The sequence below is a fragment of the Sabethes cyaneus genome, chromosome 3 (assembly GCF_943734655.1).
Source record: "Sabethes cyaneus chromosome 3, idSabCyanKW18_F2, whole genome shotgun sequence".
Classification (NCBI taxonomy): domain Eukaryota; kingdom Metazoa; phylum Arthropoda; class Insecta; order Diptera; family Culicidae; genus Sabethes; species Sabethes cyaneus.
This window is the reverse complement of record NC_071355.1, coordinates 211404883-211428535: the sequence shown is the minus strand read 5'-3', so window position 1 is coordinate 211428535 and position 23653 is coordinate 211404883. Positions and strand designations below refer to the sequence as shown.

The following is a 23653-nucleotide window of genomic DNA, read 5'->3' as shown; positions in this document are numbered from 1 at the left end:
GGCAACCGCAAATCCCTCGTCTGCAGTTGACACAACCTCTTGAACCGGGAACCTACTTGTCGTCCATATAGCCGCCATCTCGGACCTGTCCGAGACCAAGTTACCGTTTCCGGCAGGGATGCGGTATGGATCCGAGATGATGGCAATGTCCGTCAACGACTCAGTAACTGCTGGGCCGCGTGGCAGTGGTTCAAGTTTAGTTGCGTTACCTGCACTACGCCCGTGTTTTAGTCGCCATGGGCACTTTGGGCCTCCTGTTGTGTGCTTAGCGTCCCGTTGGCCTGTACATATCAGGCACTTGGGCGGCGCAGAATAGTCCCTCGCTATATGGCCCGCACCGCCACATCTTCTACACAGGTTGCTTCTGTCAGGCCCTTTACAGCTCCAGGACTTGTGCCCTCGCTCAAAGCACCGGAAGCAAGCCTCCGGCTGCTGGAATACGCTCAGTGGGCATACGGACCATCCCACCTTCAGCTTGGCCGCGTTCAGGGCTGTATTTCCGTCTACCAGTGGAAGTCTTATTGTAGCTACCTGGGTTCCCGTCGGTCCCTTCCGCAGACCACCACCACCACGTTACATTGCTCCTAGACAGCTCGTGTCAGTTCGAACGCTTCAGTGATCTCGTCCAGGTTTTTAAGCTGGTCATCTCAGGCGTTCGTGCGCGGAAAACAAGGGTTGATTGCTCATCTTCTGCTTATATTTGGACACGTCAGTGGTGGTCAAATGCATTTCTGATTTTCGAACAAACACACTGAGACAGACCAGATGATCCGTGATCGCATTTCCTTAATAATTCACGATTTCTTTAACCCAAATCAAAATTCTCTGATATTCCATGAATATCATTCATATTGCAAAATACTGTTAGTTCAATGTTCCAAATAATTTACAACAAAAATAAACAGAGAAAACATTGTAAGTAGTGATAAACGTATGAGCAAAAAATATTATCGCAAAATACATATAGTACGTTGCCTCTGGGGTTAATCGGCCCTACCAGGTGGTATCAAACATAATTTCTTCACACTCATCTACATAGACTCTGCTGAATGACTGAATTCTGAACGCAGGCAAAAGGTAACGCAGCATTTCATTTTAATTTACAATTCACAGGTAGGTACGTACAGAATCAGTTTTACGTTCACTTCCAACTGGGAGCTTTAATTTTTTACGCCGACGCGACTGACGGAAATGATGTGCGTGAAGATAGACAGACGCAAGTGCAAATAATGTCGCACCGTCAAGGAAACAAGATAAGAAATCTTGTCGGCTCTCGGAGCGGAGGTAGAATTTCATGTATTCATGTTTGAACACAACAGAATACATCCAGTTCATTCTGTTCTGTAATTTAGTGCATTTTGTATTAGAATATGGAGGATTAGTTGCAACTCGGTGGATATATTGAATACAAAATAGCATTTGTTGGTGAAAAACAGGATAACAACTCGACTATCATTATTATTCTCCCTATGCCGTATGCCATTTGCTAGAGTTCAAAAGTAAACTGTAAACAATAGCGATTATGCGCACCTTGGTCGTTTTATGACGAACAAGATCTTCAGTCTTATTGATGAATGGAGATAGAACGGATGAAAGCATCACTTAAGTACTGAATGATCGACCCGATTGATTGTTTTCTGTATTTCACAATTGAATAATGCAAATATTTTCTACTCCACGCTTGCCATCGGACTACAGCTCAATGAAATGTACCGCATCATGCTCAGTAGTAAGTATCATGCTCCACAGAATCAGCAGGTAAATTGGTAATTTGCTATCTCCAGCGCTAAATCACCGGTTACAAAACCATTATCACTTGGACGTGTCGAAAATGTCTTAATTTGACAACCATTGTTTCTGCTTTCCTTTCGTCACACATCGTCGTCGCGGCAATGTCGGAACAATCCTCATTAATTTTATCTTCTCATATCTGCAAGCTCCATTCCAGCATCTCTGTTTTTTTGTTGACTGCGACTTCTACATCCAGAGCGGTAGCAGAGTAGCAAAAGCCGTTTAATTTCCCATTTTAGTCCGTTTACAGCTGTCTGAATCAAATTTCTTTCACACCTTACCGGGGAAGAGGACATTTTTATTGCGCTTTCTTCCATGTTATCCTGCTTCACTCATCATCGCCACTGACCGCCGCCAGCCATTAGTAGCCGGTTCCTGTGTAGTGTTCACACTTTTATAAGGTGGGTGCAGCCCTTCTTTCGCAGTATCCTCCCGGCGGCGGTACATTTACCGGTAAAATCAAATGATAAAATACTGTTCGCTGGAGAACAATGATTTGGGAAATTTTGATAGCAATCACGGAGAAACAGCGCTACAAAGAGAAAAGAAAAACTTACCGGCAAACTTAGCTGGCTAAACAAGCTTTTGCTTCAAAATGTATCGTACGTTGACTATTTGGTTTCAATTATAACCAAGAAAAACAAGCATGTACGAAAATACATATCTTAAAAATTATATTTTTTTAATAGTAAGAGTTGGCTTGTTGCATTTCACCTGATTTTTGTGCTTTAATGGCAAAGATTAAAAGAAGTTGTCAGCCACAGAAATTCGTCTTATTGTAACGATATCGTATTACAGGCAAACTTCGATATAACGTACCCTCGTTATTACGTACAATTTACCACGATATTACGTACATTTGCGTATGAGCGCCACGCACCAAGCTAGCAAAAAAAGATTCTGGGCTTGTCGCTCAATCTGAATGACCCGCCAACATTTTATTCGTTTCCAATTCAACATATGCCTACGTGTATGGGGCCCTTAAGGCCGATGGAGGTCTAGAAGAGAACAGATTCAATGCACGGTCATCCGGTATTCTTGCGACGTGATCGACCCATCGTACTCTCCCAACTTTCCACAAGTGTACTTTGAGAATCACCAAGTAGTGCCTGCAGTGCATGGTTCATACGCCTACGCCATTCTTCGCTTTCCGTTTGCGCTCCACCTCCTCCTGATGAAAATCTATACGCAACAAAACACGACAATCAAAACACTCAGATAAACGTGGTGGGAAAATGGCATTGATAATATTAAATTATTTAGAAATTTTTCGGGACAGATTTTCGAATCGCTTCAGAATCCGCAATCAGCAGATTCATCTTCGATGAAGTAGCAAGGTATGAGGACGAAGTTTTTGAAGTAATAGGAAATATGAACCGAACGTTTTCGTTTTTGAAGGTTTATCATTCTAATAATGGGTTTCAAGAAACCGATAATTATTTATAAGAAATGGCGGTTGACTGTGACCAGTGTTGCGAAGCCCGCACTTGTGTGGGCTAATTTTTTCACAGTGCGTACTCGTTCTAATAAACACGCCGGCATAAGCATCCCCTTCGGACTCAAGCTCTTGTTTACTCATGCACTGTAATGACTTTTGCGAGTAGCTAACAGCCACGGTCGTCGCTCTCGCACGTTATTGTTGCTTGAGCAACTGATACCAATCACTCGCGAGGCCTCGCACTCCCACCCACGTGTAGAATCGAGGGCGTAACATGAAGAAAAAAAATAATGCAAAATTTGTATCCCAGCGTGGCGCTAGCCCAGACCGTGGGCAGCTGGCTGCTCACAAGTTGTTTGCCTCGTGAGTGCTTATGCAGAAAGACGCTACGAGACTGTGCGTTTACGAGTGTGTAGGTAGTAAAATGTCTGCCCACAGTAACGCCGGTTGTATTTCGTTTGTCCTGGGGGCGCCATTTTGAGAATTTGCGTGGAGCGATAAATTGGCTAGCGCCGGCCCTGAAAGTAACTATCTATCTCTTACTATTTGCGAAATATGATTTCTTTGAAAAGAGTAAGTACACAGGACTGTGTACAGGAAAAAACACGAAAAAAGTTTTTTTCCTGTTTGACTTGTCTTTGACTCTATCGCGGTCCAACGTAAATCATTTTTTATTAAAGGTGGTGGAGCGTTTGGTGAGGTAGAAGGTGGTAGAGGTGAGGCAGACTGGATAATATTTTTGCGAAACTTCGATGTGCGGCCAAATATATATTGTGTAGTTCAATTACTGAGTGGGACTCTAAACCACATTTTCTCGGTTTGCGGTTTGTCAAAACACTTGGACGAATGATTAGACTGGAATGATCGAAACTAGATGTGAGATTATCTAATATAGGGTGTCGTGTACTGATAGTTTAATTGTCAGAAGAACACTTGGGCGCAAACCGAGATAGTGTGGGTTAGAGTCCCACTCAGTAATTAAACTACACAATATATTTTTGGCCGCACATCGAAGTTTCGCAATATCATCCAGTCTACCATTCTTCCTCACCAAACGCACTGCAACAACCAATCTTCAATGGAACAATTTTTCTCCAATTCTAAACGTAGGCCTTCTACAACACTACAATAGATCAAAATAATGGTCGCAGTAGTCTAACGTTTCACAAAAAGCTTCCACAAAAATGCTTTGACGTCCTGCCGGGCGGCCTTACGGGAGTTGGCTGGAATCTTACTCATGGTCGATGCAAAGATGGACGTCGACATGTTCTTCAGTTCTTTCATAGCCTTAGCGATCATTTGCTTCTCCACTTTGGTTTCGAAATTATTGGAGTAGATCCTCCGTTTGAGATTCGCCCAAAAATTTTCTATCAGTCGCAGCTTGGGGACGGTGGGAGAGTAGACGGCCTTCGATATAATGTTTATCTTCAACCGGTTCATCTTCTCCAGTGATCTCTTGGCAAAAGGATCGAGGCCACATCCGGTCAAAATACCACATCCTCCCTAGCTTGATACTTCTTCGTTCACCACAACCCCCGAAGGAAAAAATCCGGCTTGAACATTCCCTTCTCGCTGATCATCAGCCACAGAAGGACCTTCTTGGTGGGGGACGTGAAGAACTCAGTCAAGTAGGTTCCGTCATCCATTATGACCGTCTTCAGGTGATTTTAATCAGCACCTTCAGCTACTCCTTCTGGGAGTCTGTCTATTGCTCAGAAAGTCGTTCGACATCCTTGCGACGAAGTCGGCCCACCGTCACTGATGTACCCAAGCTGATGCATACTGGAGCACCTGCCCCACCTTCTCCAAAAAAATATATAGAACAAAATAGTTCCTCACGGAATAACTCGGAGTTATCCGGAGTTATCATTTCAGTAGCCAGTATTTTTGCGATATGTAAATTAATTTGCGTAAAGGTAGATGCAGTCAGTCTCAACTCATATCCAAGTATAATTTGAGGTCAATTTAAGTCCAATTTCAAATCTAAGCGTGTAGGGCGCTATATCTCTGCATATTAACGTTCAACTTAGGAACCAGAGCCGGCGTTTAGGCCGGCAAACCTGTGCGGTCTCACCTAAATGTTTCAGGTGAGGTGACAATTTGCGATTCTCACAGTCACCTAGGTGACCCCGCCCAACCTGGGTGACTGTACAAATCAAACGGGGAGCCGTTAGGTGAGGTGAGGTGACTGTGACCAAACCAATGCCAAACGACTCGGCTCAGCTTGCACGCCGATTGTTTACGGAGGTTTCGATCAAATAGACACTTAGCTCTTTTGAACCAATGAAATCTCCAAGTCCGGATGGTATTATACCTATTTTTTACAGAAATTGGGCGACCTTATAATAGGCCGTATGAATAAAACAGTTTGCTTTGCTTTTCCCAGGTAAATCTTATGGAAGAAGAAATGCAAATTCTTTTATTCATATGGCCTAATGTCCGAGCTCATCAACCTGTTTCGAGCCAGTTTTGCTTCGGGATATGTTTCGGAGAATTGATGGAAAATAGAAGTGGTTTTCATACCTCAGCCAGATAAAAAAGAGAAAACCATGCATAAGGCTTTCAGACCAATAAGTCTGACATCAACGCTTCTTAATTGGATGAAAAAAATCACAGATAACTATATCCGAAACGAGTTTTTAAAGAGCTCTCCGTTGTATAGAAATCAACATACATGCCAACACGGCAAATCTACGGAAGTGACGTTAATTGAGAAATCACCCAAATATCAGGAGGCATTTTGTGTTTTCCTTGATATTGAAGGAGCCTTCGATTACACGTCCTCCATTTCAATTATTACGACTTTCTTACAAAACGGAATCGACCACACTGCAATGAGCTGGATTCAAACAATGCTTTCGAGTAAAGAAATTACAGTATCATTGGGAGATACGCCAGTCACGATTTCGGTGAGGATGTCCACAAAAGTTTTCTCCCCTTGCTTTGCTTTGATAACGCAGCTTGGTTTTGAGCCGTTTATTGCTTATGTCGTCGACGTAGAACTTATCGTCAGAGGAAAGTTTGACGCAGTAGTGAAAGTTGTTAAGCTCTAAACACCACCATGTTATGATGCTTACAAGACAGGCTTAATAAAAACGCCATAGAAACTAGACGAAGAAAACATACTATTGCTTCTCTTATACTGATTAGTGTTAGGCCGAGTATCAGTAATGAAGTATAACTCTCGATAAAAAACTTAACTGGGCTGCCCCCTGAATTATGCTGTTAAGAAAGCATCCCGTTGGAATCAAACACAGGATTGTGGACTAAACAGTTAAACAATTTATCTACCAAAATTCTACAGTAGCTCAAAAACTACTCAATTTAACTTGTAGTGAACTACGTACAATTACGGGAGTCCTAACTGGAAACTGTCTCGCTCTTTATCATTTAAAGAATATCGGATGATACCGAAACCTGCTACTTGAAATTTCAGCGCATTTGTTGTGCAACTACGGGGCTCTAGCTTTATCTAGGCCTAACTTTTCCGGAAGTTTCGTTTCTTTTTTAGATCCCAAATCCCAAATTAATAATAATAACCATAACAACCATTAACCAATTTATTAACCCTGTGTCACACAAAAAAGCCTCACTGCTTAATCTGTTGTAACGTTGTATCGCCGGCTCTGTTAGGAACTATATTGGCTCGTTTCATAATGCCTAATTTTTGTTTTCAGGTATAATAAGTTCAAGTTGTCATACGGTTTTCAAGCCGTAAATCTCGCATGTGCATAATATTTTTCGATATAAATTAACCAATTATGGTTGTTTATGAGTACCATTACCAATACATTAGATTTATAATAAAATATAATAAAATATATTTAGGGGAATGTCGTCGTGGTTGGGCCATCTTTTGGTCCACAAATCTCATTGCAAAAGAAACTTTGGAAATTTAACAAAGGTCTAATTAATAGTTCGTATTTAGACCTTTGTATTTAGACCTTCCAATTTAGAATTTCCAAGTTTCTTTTGAAATGAGATTTGTGGACCAAAAGATGGCCCAACCACAACGACATTCCCCTATAATTTTATATCTCAATTTTCGTACTTACCGGCTCTACAAGAAGTTTTTCAAATATCCAGATTAGATTAATGCAACTGGTGTTTACATACTTACATGGTTAATCTAGTTTCCCCCATCTACTAACAACAATTCCTTTCCCGAAATACTTGTGAAGATGCAGAGGATTCCCTGGTCCTTAGTAGCAACAAGTATTGGACTAACATTCCTTCCCACCCCACCAGGACCCGCATTTGGACGTAGCTGGCGTCGGTATTGATCAGCATGCAGGGATCTGATAAGGATGCACTATGAGGAATAGCATGCTGTCCCAAGTATGCTTTTTACAGCCACCATTTTGCAATTTTCATCGGTCCTGGTCAATAACGGAGTAGCAGCACACGAGCGGTATTCTATGCTTATGCTTATGCTTATGCTTATGCTTAATTTTAGTCCAATTTCAAATCTAATTTAAACTGTATTTAAAGTGAAATTACAAGTCCATTTTCAACAACGATTTCAACAAGTACAATTACATGTCATTATAAATCATATTTCAAGCTTATTTGTAAGTTTACTTTCAAGTAAATATTGACGAGCAATTTCATTGTCCCATTTCAAAAATAATTTGATTCCGATTTCAAGTTGAATACGAGTCCAATTTCAAGTCTAATTTAATTCTAATACCAACTCAGATTTAAAGTCCAACTGCAAGTTTGATTTAAAGTGCAATTTTACGTCTACTTTTTTTCTCTAATGCCAAATATATAGTGTGTGATGCCTTGAAACGATTTGGAGAACATCTGAAGAAATCCGGAAGCGAATAAAAAGGTCATAAAACTTATTCGAAAGCGATTCGAAACCAAAATTGTCGTCGAAAGAAAAGCAAAAGTTTCAAAACCCTGTACCCGAAAAGAATAAAAAGGGCTGGTCTGATATGTTTCAAGGCACAAGTTGTACCAAACTGTAACGCGACGCAAAATCTGAAAGCGAAGAAACATACCCGAATTTGCTGATGGCATACGAATGCGTCAATACAGATGATGAAACTTATCCCAAGGCCGTTTTGGAACAAAATCCTGGACAAAAACTTTAAACCTCTTTCCTTCTTCTTTATACCGATCTAATGTCTTGGAAGACTACCAACTAAAAAGTCGAAGTTTCCGAAAAAGTTCCATGCTTGGCAAACAATCTGGAGCTGCGGACTTAAAATTGCGTTCAGAATTAGTGCTCGTCTTGTAGCCAAGTGGTGATAAATTGTGAAAAAAAAAACTAAGCAAAAAGCGCGGAACTATACCAAACGAGAAATTCTAACGGAGTTCAAACAAAGGAGCCAGAGGGGGGGATCCGGAGTGCCTTTTTCGACTCCAGTTGTTTTATATTTATATATTTTTTCGTTTAGAACTACTACAATACATTAAATGAACTGTAATGTATTATAGCTCTAAGCGGCACACTATGTATATAAAGCAATTGGAGTCAAATAGGGCCTGGGGGTCTCCCTCTGGCTACGTGGCTGCAAAGGGACAAACTGCTTGGGAACAGTTCGAGGATAAATAGGACAATATAAACTAAAGCGCACAATTTATGCTAACAAATTTAATCCTAAGGAGTAAATAAACAAAAAGTGTCGCAAGGTAAATTTTCATGAGCTAATTCTGGGGCAAAAAAATATCAACAAGTGCAACGAAACACCCATAACGTCTTTCCAGCGCTCATCACTTTGTTCTAAAAGAAGAAATGTCGGCACAGATCAATCCGCCAAATGTTGCCCAATTCGTCAATTCACTATGAAGAGATCTAGATCAAGAACCGCTAAGCATATCAGCCGAATACCAGCAACGATAGTCTACTAATTCATTATATAACTGGCTCAACTAACCTACTGACCGTCGTAATGGATAGCATCGTTTAACCATGATCGGCCATAATGGCACATAACGAACCGCAACGCGCATATTCTTTTCACCAGCCATCCCGTTCCCATCCGCTTGCTTGCCATTTGTCATTCATCCATCAATAAAAGATAAAACGAGCGGGGATTAATTTTGAATCAAGAACAAACAAAAAACAACTCGCCGTCTCATAAATCTTTAATTACCCGCTTTTCAAGCCCTTGTTTTCGCTATAAAAGCATACCGCAATGGGAATGGTTTTTGTTGCCTTGACTATTCCTCTGGCACAGGCAAGTTGCGAATCCTCCTCCTCGGCAAAAGTGGCCCCGGTTGTGAAGCCAGAAGTGGGTGAATTGAGTACTGGTTACATTCCGCAGTGGTATTTCTTGGTGATCCAATTGATAATAATAAATAAAGGAGCTTAAGCGGATGTAAGACGATTACAAATTTTTCTAATTGGATCCGTGTTACTGTAATAAAAGTAGTCAAGTAATATGGTTTATTGTGGCTCAATGGTCATATGTTTGTCTACAATTGTATTAACTTGATGCTTTAAAACCGGAACCATTTCAGGTTTCAGGTATCGTGCCATGGCTGGCCTGTAATGATGCTCCAACATATAAAACGTTCATTAACAAAGACCATGCATTAAATTGAAACTAATTTGGTATGGCTCTTTTTTATTATTTTTAGTTTTAAATTTTTTTTAAATTCAAAAAAAAATTCGAAAAGCAATCAAAAGTTTCAATATTGTTGTGTGGGTTAATTGTTCATTGACGAATTAAAAGCAAAAATGTTCGAAATTATCATTATCATTTATTTAAGGTATTTTGAGCCTTCTATTGGTTATCGTTTCGTTTTCAACTGGAAACCATACGCTATCTACTTTTACGCCCGACAAAACTCATAAAATACTTACATAAAAATAAAAATGGTTCAATGCTTGAATCGATCGGTTCACAGGCGGCATCCATCATAAACAAGCCAGTGGATAAATGAAATATTAAAAACTGTCCAACTGGTGAAAAGTGAAAATTTATCATCACTTTGCACCGACACCCAGCCGGAGAATACGAAAAACGGGACGACCGACCGTACAATAATAGTGAACGAAAATGATTCATAACCAGATGGATGATAGCCAATATCGGATGCGAGAACAGATTTTCAATCCGAATCAGCGCCAACAGCTGGAAGATAAGCGACGGATTAAAGAGCAACTGCTGCAGTTGCAAAAAGGTATATAAATTAATTAATTAATTGAGCACGCGTGCTATTCGGTAACAGAGTAGAGCGATTATTTTTATTTCCAAACCAGTAGAATGAGATTAGTCTAGCCTTTAATTGGCAAATAAATTTTTCGTTTTATTACGGTCAATGGTTTTCATATGAATCCAGTTAGCAATTTCATGTATACCAAATTTCAAAACATACACATATGTATTGTTCTCTTACAGATAATGTTTCCCCAAGTCAGATATATCGTCGTCAGGTCAAAATTAATGCTGACGATGACCTGCTGGATTTGCATGATTCCTTTTATCATACCACCAAAAGCCTTCTGGTTTTGTTTCAAATCATGGGTGTAATGCCAATAATGCGCAGTCCCAAAGGTAAGATTTATACCGTAACTTAATGCTGAACTAAACGAAATCTAACAATCCAATCCAGGAGTCGGCATGCCTCGCACTACCTTCAATTGGTGCTCGAAGGTTTTCATGTGGGCGTACTTCATCTATGCCTGCGAAACGGTCGTGGTCGTCCTGGTAGCAAAGGAACGCATCCACAAGTTCATTTCGAACAGTGACAAACGATTTGATGAGATAATCTACAATATCATATTTATGAGCATTCTGGTGCCGCACTTTCTGCTGCCGATGGCATCCTGGCGCCACGGATCGGAAGTTGCCAAGTTTAAAAACATGTGGACCGACTATCAGTACAAATATTTGGTGATCACAGGAAAGCCGATCGTGTTTCCGAAGCTGTATCCAATCACCTGGGCTCTGTGCATCGTGTCGTGGTCACTGAGCATCGTGATCATTCTATCGCAATATTATTTGCAGTCTGACTTTCAGTTTAGTCATACCTTTGCCTACTATCACATCATTGCGATGTTAAATGGGTTCTGCAGTTTGTGGTAAGTAATTAGCACTGTTTGTGAAAATTTAGATCTATTTATTAGCGTTATTCAATGGTGCAAAACTTTCCATGAGCGAGAAAGACCGCACACTATTAGCTAATTCTAATAAAAAATATGACAATTTTATTCAAGAAAATTAATAAATTTATCTGCAATTCAAGCATTTAAAGAGAGAAGTCTAAATTTTCAATATTAGCAACGAGAACACATTACTCATTGAATAATTTGTGGAAATTAAGTATTTACCATTTTTATATTGAAAATTTGAATCATACACTACTAGGAAGACTTATTTCTCTGTATAAGCCTTCCAAACTTAATACTTTCAAGTGTTCTCTGGAATACGATCGGCAACATGTATTTTTTTCTTTAATTGCCCTAACGAAAATGTGCGTTTGGAAACAATTTAAGAAAATGTCCTGTTACCTTACAGAAACATTTCGATTCCTTTTTCTCAATTTCACATTCTTTGCACTACTCTTCCAATGAAATAGCAAATATGAACATATAGAATCATATTCAACCGAACAGTACAGGAGTACAGCTGTAGCACACTTCCCCAACACAGATATCAAATTGACCTAGATTTAATTGTCATATTTTTTTACATTTACATTACATTTTTACATTTACATTACATTAACCCCTCTAAGGTCTACATCATTTTTAGCACCGCAAAATTCACTAAAATGGCCGTAACTTTTTTATCTTTCAATATCTTTTCACCAAATTTGGGAATTTTGCCGAAAATATTTTCTATTTTCATAATATCTATAGATAATGGCCATATGTCATATGGTCCCGGAGTTATTCCGGAGTTCCTTGGGGGACCGAGATATGGCTTTTTTAGATAAAGTTGCTAAATATCCAAAATTCGTTTGAAATCTGTTGATTTTTGTAAACATATCATCGACTGTGGACATATCAGTTACTTTGCCGCAGTTAGGAGCCATGGTGCGCGCCATCCAGATCCGGGGGGACACTATAAATCCGGAACCGGTTCCCGTAACGGGACATTTCAGCATCAGTAAAGCATGTCGTGTCGCATATCAAAAAACATCAGCATTCGACAAAATAGCGATTGGCGATCATCTCATGTCTTTCAGAGGCCATATGGCCGATTACAGGTCCCGGACATGTTCCTCCGAAATCCGTTCCGTGGTTGAATCACAAAAGAAACCCTCCTCGGATCCGGAACCGGTCATACGGCCTCTGAGAGACATGAGATGATCACCAATCGCTATTTTGTCGAATGCTGTTGTTTTTTGATATGCGACACGACATGCTTTACTGATGCTGAAATGTCCCGTTACGGGAACCGGTTCCGGATTTATAGTGTCCCCCCGGATCTGGATGGCGCGCACCATGGCTCCTAACTGCGGCAAAGTAACTGATATGTCCACAGTCGATGATATGTTTACAAAAATCAACAGATTTCAAACGAATTTTAGATATTTGGCAACTTTATCTAAAAAAGCCATATCTCGGTCCCCCAAGGAACTCCGGAATAACTCCGGGACCATATGACATATGGTCATTATCTATAGATATTATGAAAATAAAAAATATTTTCGGCAAAGTTCCCAAATTTGGTGAAAAAATATTGAAAGATAAAAAAGTTACGGCCATTTTAGTAAATTTTGCGGTGCTAAAAATGATGTAGACCTTAGAGGGGTTAACGACAAGCCCGATGACGTAAAAGAGGCGTTCTGAGATCTTCTCGACAGGACATATGGAGAGTGCGCAAGACATGACATAAAGATAGTCATCGGAGATACAAATGCGCAGGTCGGACGTGAAGAGTTCTTTCGTCCCGTTATTGGTAGAGAAAGCCTCCACATCCTACCATAAACGACAATGGCCTGAGGCTAATCAACTTTGCTGCAGCCAGAGGAATGGTCATCTGTAGTACCCATTTTGCACGATGGAACATTCGGAAGCACACCTGGAAACACCCTAATGAAGAGGCCTGCTCTCAGATCGACCACGTTCTGGTTGATGGCCGGCACTTTTCTGATGTCGCAGACGTGCGATCCTTCCGGGGACCAAACTTTGACTCGGGTTGCTGCAGAGTACTCTCGGAAGACTGGTGAGCGGATCGGTGAACATCTCGGAGAGAATCTGAACGAACAGTGGAGACACATCCACGACGCGATCAGTACTATAGCGCGGGAAGTGTTGGGTACTACTGCTGCAGCCACTTCCAGTGAGTGGTTTGACGCAGAGTGCCAGCGAGTGAGTGACTGATGAGAAGAATCGAGCCAGAAGTCACATTTTGGCTGCAACTGTGACACGCCAGAGCAGAGAAAGATACCGAGATGCTAGAGCTGCCGAAAAGAGACTTCACCGTCGTTAGGAACGTCAGCACTAGGATCGCGTTCTTGCGGAGGTGGAGAACTGCTTTGAGAGGCACGATACGAGAAGCTTCTTTAATACGATCAACGGAATCAGGAACCGAACCGTGCCAACTCCTGTTATGTGCAACGACAAGGAGGGGAACCTGATTACCGAAAGATCGGAGGTGGCATTAGAAACAATATTTCGATGCATTGTTGAATGGTGAACAAAATGGAACGGTCAACAGAAGCAGCATAACGATTAAGGATGATGGACAAGCTGTGGATCCACCAACTTTGGACGAGGTTAGGAAAGCAGCGAGAAAGTTGAAAAACGGCAAAGCAGCTGGAAAGGACGGCATCCCCGCCGAACTTTTGAAAATCGGGAGCGAACGGCTGTATTGTGCAATCCATCAGGTTATACTAAAGGTATGGACTGAGGAGGAATTACCTATGGACTGGTTGGAAGGTCTCGTATGCCCAATTTACAAAAAGGGCCATCGACTCGAAAGCAGCAATTATCGAGGTATTACTCTCCTCAATTCTGCATACAAAATTCTCTCCCGCATTCTGTTTCTCAGACTGCGGCCGTTGCAGGAAACCTTTGTTGGCGAATACCAGGGCGGTTTTCGAGAGGGACGCTCCACGACGGACCAAATGTTCACCTTGCGACAGATCCTCGATAAATTCCGAGAAGTTAACTTGCAAACTTACCACTTTTTTATAGACTTCAAGGCGTACGATTCAGTTAAACGAAACGAGCTGTGGCAGATTATGCTTGAACATTTCCAACAAAACTGATTAGGCTGATGCGTGCTACCCTTGATGGTTCAAAATCAAGCGTCAGGATAGCGGGTGATACATCGGACTCGTTTGTGACGTTAGATGGTTTGAAGCAAGGTGACGGACTATCGAACTTGCTGTTCAACATTCCATTGGAAGGTACTATTCGAAGAACTATTCGAATTCGAAATCTCATATGCTCCTAGGGTTCGCGGACGACATCGATATCATCGGTGTCAATCGTAGAGCTGGGGAAGAAGCGTTCACGCATCTTAAGGAGGAAGCTGCGAGGATAGGGCTTATCATAAATTCTATCAAAACAAAGTATATGGTGGCTGGTAGAGAGCGTGGTAGCCCTTCGGATGTTGGAACTGCGGTGGTGATAGATGGAGATAGTTTTGAAGTGCTCGACGAATTTGTTTACCTTGATACGTTAGTGACATGTGACAACGATGTGAGCCGTGAAGTAAAAAGGCGGATAGCGGCTGCCAATAGGGCCTTCTACGGATTACGTAGCCAGCTGAGGTCCCGTGGCCTACAACTCCGTACCAAACTCGCGCTCTATAAGACGCCAATTCTCCCGGTGGTACTCTACGGCCACGGAGCGTGGACGTTGAAAGAGAGCGACCGACAAGCTCTTGGCGTTTTCGAGCGTAAGTTCCTGCGATCAATTCTTGGCGGCATATTAGACGAAGGAGTGTGGCGCAGGCGCTTGAAATATATGAAATAAGTGTACAAAGATGCGCATATTATGAAGCGACTAAAATACGGCAGGCTACAATGGGCTGACCATGTAGCAAGGATGCCAGATGAGAGACCAGCAAAAACAATATTTAGCACAGAACCCGACAGAGTCCAACGACTTCGAGGCAGATCCCGTATCCGTTGGATGAGCGCTGTTGACGAGGGTGCTAGAACAGCGGATGTTAGGGGAAAGTGGCAGCCCAAGACCGAGTAATGTGGAGACGGCTTCTGAATTCGGCATGGATTCGATAAGCGGATTCTCGCCCAAAAAGTAAAGTAAAGTAAGTATTTACGTCATTCAAGCGAGAAAATAGGCCTACTTTACCTTTCGCAAAACGCTACGATCAAGAAGCATACGCCAACGTACGAAGCTGATAATGTACGGAACCCTTGTTAAACCTCCAACCTCCTTATTAAACTCCATGTCCGTCAGAACAAAGGGACGAAATCAAAGATCTCCACTGCCAACGGTTACCCGCCATGGCTTTTATCGGTGACCAGGACAGGTTCTGGTCTACGGACCGGCTATCGTTGGCTAAACTGCGTCTCCATGAACCTCTGGGTCTGCCTCTTCCACGCTGTTCTTGCGGATTCCAGTCGAGTGCTTCTCTGTGCAGATCTCGTACGCTCTTTTCCTCAAGATGACAAGTTCAGAAATTCGTGAACGTGCGTTCGCGAATTTCTGTTGCTATCGGTCGTTGATGACATCGACGATGAAGTTCCTCATTCGATATCCAGTTGTCATACCATCAGGCGCAAATGATATATCGCAAGCAACGATTAATAAATACCTACGGTTTTGCATTGTCCCCGCTGAGATGCGCCACATTTCGCAGGCACAGAGCAGTATGCATTTGAGTTGAAAATTCGGGTTTTCGTATCGTACCTACAAGGCACCCACCGCTGGCCTTTCTAATCCGTGTAGCTATATCAGCTATACCAAGATATCGAAAGGCATCCATCCGCTCAACTTGTTCTCCTGCTATTGTGACGTTGGTGGGATTGTCAGGATGGCAACTAAAATTTTGGAATTTATTTCTCAAGCTGTCAAAACAAGACAAAGCTATTTGAAGAAGATCTGATTTACTGAAATTTAAGATACCTTGTTCATTGTTGAAAAAAATTAGTAAACATTAAAAAACACTCCGTAATCGGCTGTTCGGCGAAGCTTCCGTTTGCTGTCGGAACAAGAGCGTTGTACGGCCGTCAATCAACTGTTTGCAATTCGTGGCTCTTTAGTTATTTTTGTAGACCAAAGAGCTCAAAGCCCGAAGAAATCATCAATTGGGCGACACTGAGGCAGATTTGTCGGGTAGTGATTTTTGGGTACAAATGGGATTGAATTGTGTTCAGGAACGATCGTGTTTTAAAGGGTGTCCCACATCAAATTGCACCACGGAAGAAACGCTGTAGAAAATTACCCATTGGGTATATTCTCTTGAAAATTTGAGTAGAAGTAGTTTAGAGTGTATTGTTTACACACTATTTTTATCGCGGTCAGTTTTTCGAAGATTGGAAAAAATGACGTCACTCGAAAAGCAACGTCGCGAATTTATTTTGCGCAAACACCTGAAAAATCCTCAATTCTCTCATCATGAATGATGAGACTTAGTAGAATCAAAATATAGATAATGCCAGTGTCGCTGTTTTTCTACAGGACTCATTATGGTAAACATGGTGCTAACAATCGGTATTAAGTCTGTGAATCGGGAACCTCATTGTCAAAGTTGCTCATTGTTGTTTATCTGTTCTTTATCTATGCGCTGGTTGGTGCTGTCACTGTCATCAGTGCGCTCATCGCTGTGTTTTCATGCCAGTAAAATGTTTTTAAACGTTCTTTTTCTTTTCGTCCGGATGAATTGAATCCCACAACTGCGTCCTTTTGCACCGATTTTTCAGAAATTTGAAGCAAGCGAAGTTTCCAATCGCATTACTTGGCAGCCTTATTTGAAATTTTAAACTGGTTGTCAAAGTTTGACAAGGAGATTCCTCTTTTGATGTATCTCAGGCACACACACATATGCATATATAATGTAAATACATTATCTGAACATGTGTGATGTTTACCACGCGCACTGCAGCGACACTGGCATTCTATATATATTGATTATACTTGAGACTTACGTCAAGGTGGACTTCCGGCAGCTTCAAGGGCTACTGTACTTCACCGCCTAGCACAAGTTTGCTGTTCCGGAGGAAGTAAGGATGCAGAAACTTTCATAGTTTGCCAAGAAATACACGATTTGGCCAAGAAATATCACAAATCTCATGTGGCAAATGGAGTGTGCCGTTCGTGACTAGCGGAACTGTAAACGGGCAGACCTACCTCAAGGAGTGTTTACAGAAACATCTGCCTTCTCTGTCAAAGCATCACGAGGGCCCTGCGATCTGCTGGTCGGATCTACCTTCGCGTCAATATTCAAAGGATGTATTGGAGTGGTACGAAGCCAACGGAGTCACTTTCGTACCTAAGGACATGAACGCCTCCAACGCACCGGAACTAAGGCCCATGGAAAAATACTAGGCTATTATGAAGCAGGCACTACGGAGGCATCCCAAGGAGGTCAAGTCTGAGGAAGACATGAAGAAAAAGTAGATTTCCGTACAGATGAAGCTGCAGCTAGGTTGTACAAAACTTTTTGAATGGAGTTAAGCGTAAGGTGCGAGCATAACCGTATTGAAGTTAAATGAAACAAATATGTCAAAAGCTTACTGTCGTATCCGAGAACGAAATCAGAAATCACACATCTTTCCTTCTCAAAAGTAGCACACAGAATGTCCTTTGTCATTTTCTAAACGTCACTCACTCTTTCGGGAAAATGTTGCACTTGTGTCAATGTATTTGTGTCAATCCTATACATGGTTGCCAAATAAAATGTCTAACTTAGCCAACACTTGATCAGTGCTTTCTTTCAAAAGTATCGTTGTTTTCTTATATTTATGTTCTTTACTAATTATTTTACACTTTACGTACTATGAGTACTTCTATTTTAATTACATAACACAACCACGCTATTGCTGTTCACTACACTTACTAATGGGTTATATTTTGTTGTCTGAAAGTTTGAAAAGGATCGGTCAATTAGGTAATTTTCTACAGCATTTCTTCCGTCGTGCAATTTGATGTGGGACACCCTTTATTGGCATAATGCAATGAAGCTTTATCCGACCAAAACACGCATTGTCCATCTGCATGTTGTTTCTGTAGAAACGGGAACAAAATTTCCTTCACACATTCGCAGAGGGCTTGAACCATGGCTTAGAAATACCTCTCTCGGTAATGGCAATGTACAGCAACACTTTCTGTTAAAACTTATGTTTAAACTTAATTTAATGTTTTATGAACGCGCAGGTAGGACTGAAAGCTATATACAGACCGGTAATCGGGCCAAACAGCCTGCCTGCCGCAACGAACGACAACGATCGATGCCTAAATTTTGCAGCTTCCCGCGGTATGTTAGTACCGACCGCACCGAAGTATCTTCTTCCCCCGCAAAGATATCCACAAGGCCACCTGGAGATCACCAGACCAATGAATAGAAAACCAAATTGACCATATGGTAAATTCTTCTCTGATGTTATAAACGTTCGCACCTACCGCTGTGCGAATATAGAATCGGACCATTTCCTAGTTGCAGTCTGCATGCGCTCAAAACTCTCGACGGTGTATAACACGCGTCGAAGTCGTACGCCGCGACCCAACATCGAGCAGCTACGAGACACCGGAGTTGCCCAGGAATACGCGCGGCAGCTGGAAGCAGCGTTACCAATGGAAGAGCAACTTGGCGTAGCAACTCTTGAAGTCCCTTTGAGTCTCGAAGAAGGTTACGGCAAAGTGGGCTTTCATGTTTGCTGTTCAACATCGCTTTGGACGGTGTGATAAGAAGAGCGGGGATAGACACGAGTGGCACGATATTCACGAAGTAGTCCGTCGAGTTTCTTGGTTTCGCTGACGACGTTGACGTCATTACACGTACCTTTGAGGGGATGGCGGAAGCGTACATCGGACTGAAAGCTGAAGCCAAACGGATTGGACTTGTCATTAATCTATCCGAAAACAAAATACATGAAAGGTAGAGGTTCTAGAGAAGTGATTGCTGACCTCCCTCCCCGGTTTCATTTAGACGGTGATGAAATCGAGGTGGTAGAAGAGTTCATGTATCTGGGCTCACTGGTTACTGCAGACAACGACACCAGCAGAGAAATACAAAGACTTTCAGTTCTTTGAGTCCTTGTCTAGCTGCCTCCCGGTACGCCGCCGGAACATTGAAGTAAGCATGCCGAACTACCCAATAAACACCGAAGCTGAATTAAAATGCTACTGATTTGGTCACAGCTGATTTAACTCTGAATACAGGTGGCAGACGCTGAATAAATTGAAGTAAAGGCCTTTGTATTCTATAAGTGATTAAGCAGCCAACGAATGCGTTGTAAATCAGCTGCTTCACATAATAGTGTCACAAGCAGATAAGGCGCATCTTCAACCTCTCCACAAGCCGTCAATATTCTCAATAATTGTGCTATACTAGCTGAATAAACGATTTGTCATCTTAACAAACAGCCCTCCCACGAAACATTTATGCGCTGATTAAATATTTTAGCAGCCATTATTAATCAGCCATAGCTGAATATGCATCGAATATGTAAACAATTCTACAATACTTATCCAGCCGAAATTGGAGAACTTATACAACCTATTTCGTTTGAGGCAGTAAAAACACTTGTTAAGCAATTATATCGCCCTTTATATAACTTCTGTGTGCCTTGTTTCCTGCTTTGCGCAAATTGGTTATTTAAAAACTATTAAGCTACATTGCAGCTTCGAAGGCAGCTATTAGCAAGCCCGAAGCTTGATAAAATCACTAAATATACATGTTTAAGAGCTGAAAAAAGGTTTTTATTTCTAAAACTAAACCATAGTTCAGCCACAGGAAGAAAAAATTCAGCTATAAAAGCGTTTGATCAGCCTGAAATTGTTACTTGGGTAGCTTAATAGAGGCTTTTGCGTGTTTTGAAATAACCAATTTGCGCAATGCTGTCAATTCTATTTTTAGAACGAGAAATAGTTTTGCAATGCTTTTTCAGTCGCTTAATCAACGTCTCATCAACCTTTATGCAGCCAAAACATAATCTATTTTTAAATTTCAAAAATGGAACGCGTCAAATTTATTTTGCTTTGGTGTCATAAACCTTATTTTAAATTTCGAATAACTTGAATTCGTATATGCAAGCTAATTAAAAATGCAAGTCGTCAGCTTTCGGGAATTGAACCGGAATTGAAATCTTCTGAAATTAAAAACTTTCCAATTAAATTCTGCTATTTATATTTATTCGTGACAGACGTATTTGGGCTACGACATGCAGGCTTCTTCAGTGTCTTTTCGAAAAATCTTGTACACTGGATCGCCTTAAACCAACCCGTAAACAGCAAGAGCAATTGCTGTTTACGAGTTGGTTTAAGGCGATCCTAGCTGCATAAAGTAAGCACTCAAATGGTGTTTGACCAAGCGATGTTTTAGCTACTTTAAGTTTTTCCAAACCCGCTTTCCTCCAAAGCTGATAAACAAGCTTAATAGCAGATTTATCTGCTAAACAATTCGCTTCTAAACAGCCATAAACATAGAACCGTTTTACGGTTGATTTAAGGTGTTAAAATGGTTTTATAAACCAGTGGACGCTTTCATTAGGCTCACAGCTTTCAAACTTCTTTAAAGCAGCTTAAGGGTGTTAAAGTGGCTTTACAAACTAATACCAAGCTTTCATTCGGTTAACAGCACACATACTGTCAGATCATAGAGTTTCGCAATTCGACTGGCAGCAAAAATATGTCAGTTATCGACATTATCGACTGTTTTAAGTGTAATGATATTTTCACTGTCTGTTCTGCAGATGCAGATGGGGCGGATTATACGATGAGTAGAGTGCTTATGGATCAGAAGATGGCTGTTCAATACCCGAAAGATGACATGCAATTTGAATTAGCTTGCATATACGAATTCGAGTTATTCAAACTTTAAAACATAGCATACGACGCCATAGCAAAATAAATGTGACGCTTTCTATTCTTTTTTAAATTTAAAAATAGATCATTTTTTAGCTGCATAAAGGTTGATAAGACGTTGATTAAGCGACTGAAAAAGCATTGCAAAACTATTTCTCGTGCTAAAAATAGAATTGACAGCATTGCGCAAATTTGTTATTTAAAAACACGCAAAAGCCTCTATTAAGCTCCATTGCAGCTTTGAAAGCAGCTACCCAAGTAACAATTCCAGGCTGATCAAACGTTTTTTAGCTGAATTTATTCAACCTGTGGCTGAACTATGGTTTAGTATTAGAAATAAAAACCTGTTTTCAGCTCTTAAACATCTAAGTCAAGCTTCGGGCTTGCTAATAACTGCTGTGAAGCCTTAATGTAGCTTAATAGAGGCTTTTGCGCGTTTTTAAATAACCAATTTGCGCAAAGCTGGAAACAAGGCACACAGAGGCGATATAACTGCTTAACAAGTGTTTTTCCGCCTCGAAAAAAATAGGTTGTGTAAGTTCTCCAATTTCGACTGAATAAGTACAGTTGTTTATATAAATTTTATTCGTTGGATATTCAGCTATGGCTGAATAATTGTGGCTGCTAAAATGTTTATTCAGCGCATAAATGTTTCTTGGGTGGGTCAACCAACAAACTCATTGACTATTATGATATCAATGACCCGTATTCCACAACCATGTTGAAGCACAATCCGCCACAACTCATTGCGTTTAACTAAATCGGACGCCGCGTTGAAGTCTATAAATAAACGTTGAGACTGCAAATTGAATTCCCGAAATTCATCGAGGATTTGTCGCATCATCTGCGTTCACATTCGCTTTATTTTAAAATCATACGGCAGACAAATATGGATGCCGAATTTTGATTTTTTTCGAGAAAGGGTATTTGAAATTACTATAAGAAAGAAAACTGAACAAACAATTTCCTACCGACCATTTCTTTACACTGTTCCAGCCAGGGGCTTGCGATGGGTGCCATGTTTTTGTTGCCAACATCTCAGCACATCTCGACAAGGTTGGCAGCAAATCTACCTGTCAGACGGGCGCTATTTCTTGCATTTCTTGAAATAGCGCCCTTCGTTAAGTCGACTGTCAAACACCGTTCGTTAAGATAGGGATAGCACCCCGCTGGTTCCAGCAAAATCTGGATTTTCACTGGTAAACTTCTATTTCAAAAGTTAATCATACCCATCCCTCATTCGAAACAAATGTAACAGCCGTGCATTATGCGAATTCGTACAATTGCCGTTTGTTTAACTTATAATTCCATCAAATAAAATCAATACGGTCTAAATTTAAATAACGAAATTATTCTAAAAACGATTTTTCTTGTAGGTTTGTCAACTGCACTGCTTTCGGCACCGCTAGTAAAGCATTCTCAAACGAGCTTTCGAACATTCTTGCAACGGATCATCCAGCGGACAAATTGACCGAATACCGTCACCTATGGGTGGACCTCAGCCACATGATGCAACAGTTGGGTAGGTAAAGTGTATACGACAAACATCAATTAATCGCCCCGATCAGCGTGGTCGACAGTAACGTGCTTTAAATACTAATGGATTGTTTGTTTATTGTGTACATTCATTTGCTGGTATTTAATCTGTTAAGCTCTATAGAAACAAACTAGTGGAAGAACTTTGATATAAATCTGCATGCCCTTTTCTTTTTCGCCTTTCTCCCTATTGCCTGCCTGCCGCTATCAACGTCAACGATGATGACGAAAATGACGATGGAAGGGAAAGCATACTCGAACATGTACGGTATCTATTGTTTGGTGATTTTCTTCACCACAATTATCGCCACCTATGGAGCGCTGAGTGAAATCATTGAGCATGGGGCGACCTATAAGGAGGTCGGTTTATTTGTCATTGTTTTCTACTGTATGAGCCTGCTGTTCATCATCTGCAACGAGGCCCATCATGCCTCCAAAAGGGTAAGCGCTGTATACCTTACCTGCCTTCTAACCATCTTGATTTGATTGAACTCATTGTTTGGTTATAACTTAATTATTTATCCCGTTTCGGTATTCGCTCAAGGTGGGTCTCAAATTTCAAGAACGATTGCTAGACGTCAACCTCACGGCCGTGGATAAGGCAACGCAGAAAGAGGTCGAAATGTTTCTGGTCGCAATCAATAAAAATCCACCGACTATGAACCTGGATGGATATGCCAACATCAACCGGGGGCTCATAACTTCGGTATTCCAAAGTTTTCCTATATAAAGTAGAACATTTTCACCAGTTTAGATTTTTTACGCAGAATTTGTCCTTCATGGCTACCTATTTGGTTGTTCTGATGCAGTTCAAGCTAACTCTCCTGAGACAGAGTGCCAAAAAGGCACTTTTCACGGCATTGACAGCTAACATGACTCAAAACAGAACGACCTAAACACGCATATTAAAATAGACGACATCTCTGTACAACATAACTTGTAGAAAACGTAGATTCTTTCTCTTAATAAATGGCTTCAATTGC

The 23653-nt window shown here is 41.1% G+C and overlaps 1 protein-coding gene across 1 annotated transcript; it reads left to right on the top strand.

The window, feature by feature from the left end:
- Positions 1-10242: 10242 nt before the first annotated feature.
- Positions 10243-23566, top strand: LOC128740673 (gustatory and odorant receptor 22). Its single transcript, XM_053836234.1, has 7 exons — positions 10243-10366; positions 10585-10740; positions 10799-11267; positions 22511-22656; positions 22915-23111; positions 23215-23376; positions 23438-23566. Exons 1-7 carry the CDS (start codon positions 10243-10245, stop codon positions 23564-23566), a joined length of 1383 nt encoding a protein of 460 aa, XP_053692209.1.
- The last annotated feature ends 87 nt before the right edge of the window (positions 23567-23653 follow it).

What these genes read in the sequence shown, in the direction of transcription:
- LOC128740673 (XM_053836234.1), top strand. Translation starts at nt 10,243, where the DNA reads ATGATTCATAACCAGATGGATGATAGCCAATATCGGATGCGAGAACAG. An exon ending in ACTGCTGCAGTTGCAAAAAG is followed by an intron (nt 10,367 to 10,584) that starts GTATATAAATTA and finishes GTTCTCTTACAG; the next exon opens with ATAATGTTTCCCCAAGTCAG. An exon ending in ACCGGGGGCTCATAACTTCG is followed by an intron (nt 23,377 to 23,437) that starts GTATTCCAAAGT and finishes TTTTTTACGCAG; the next exon opens with AATTTGTCCTTCATGGCTAC.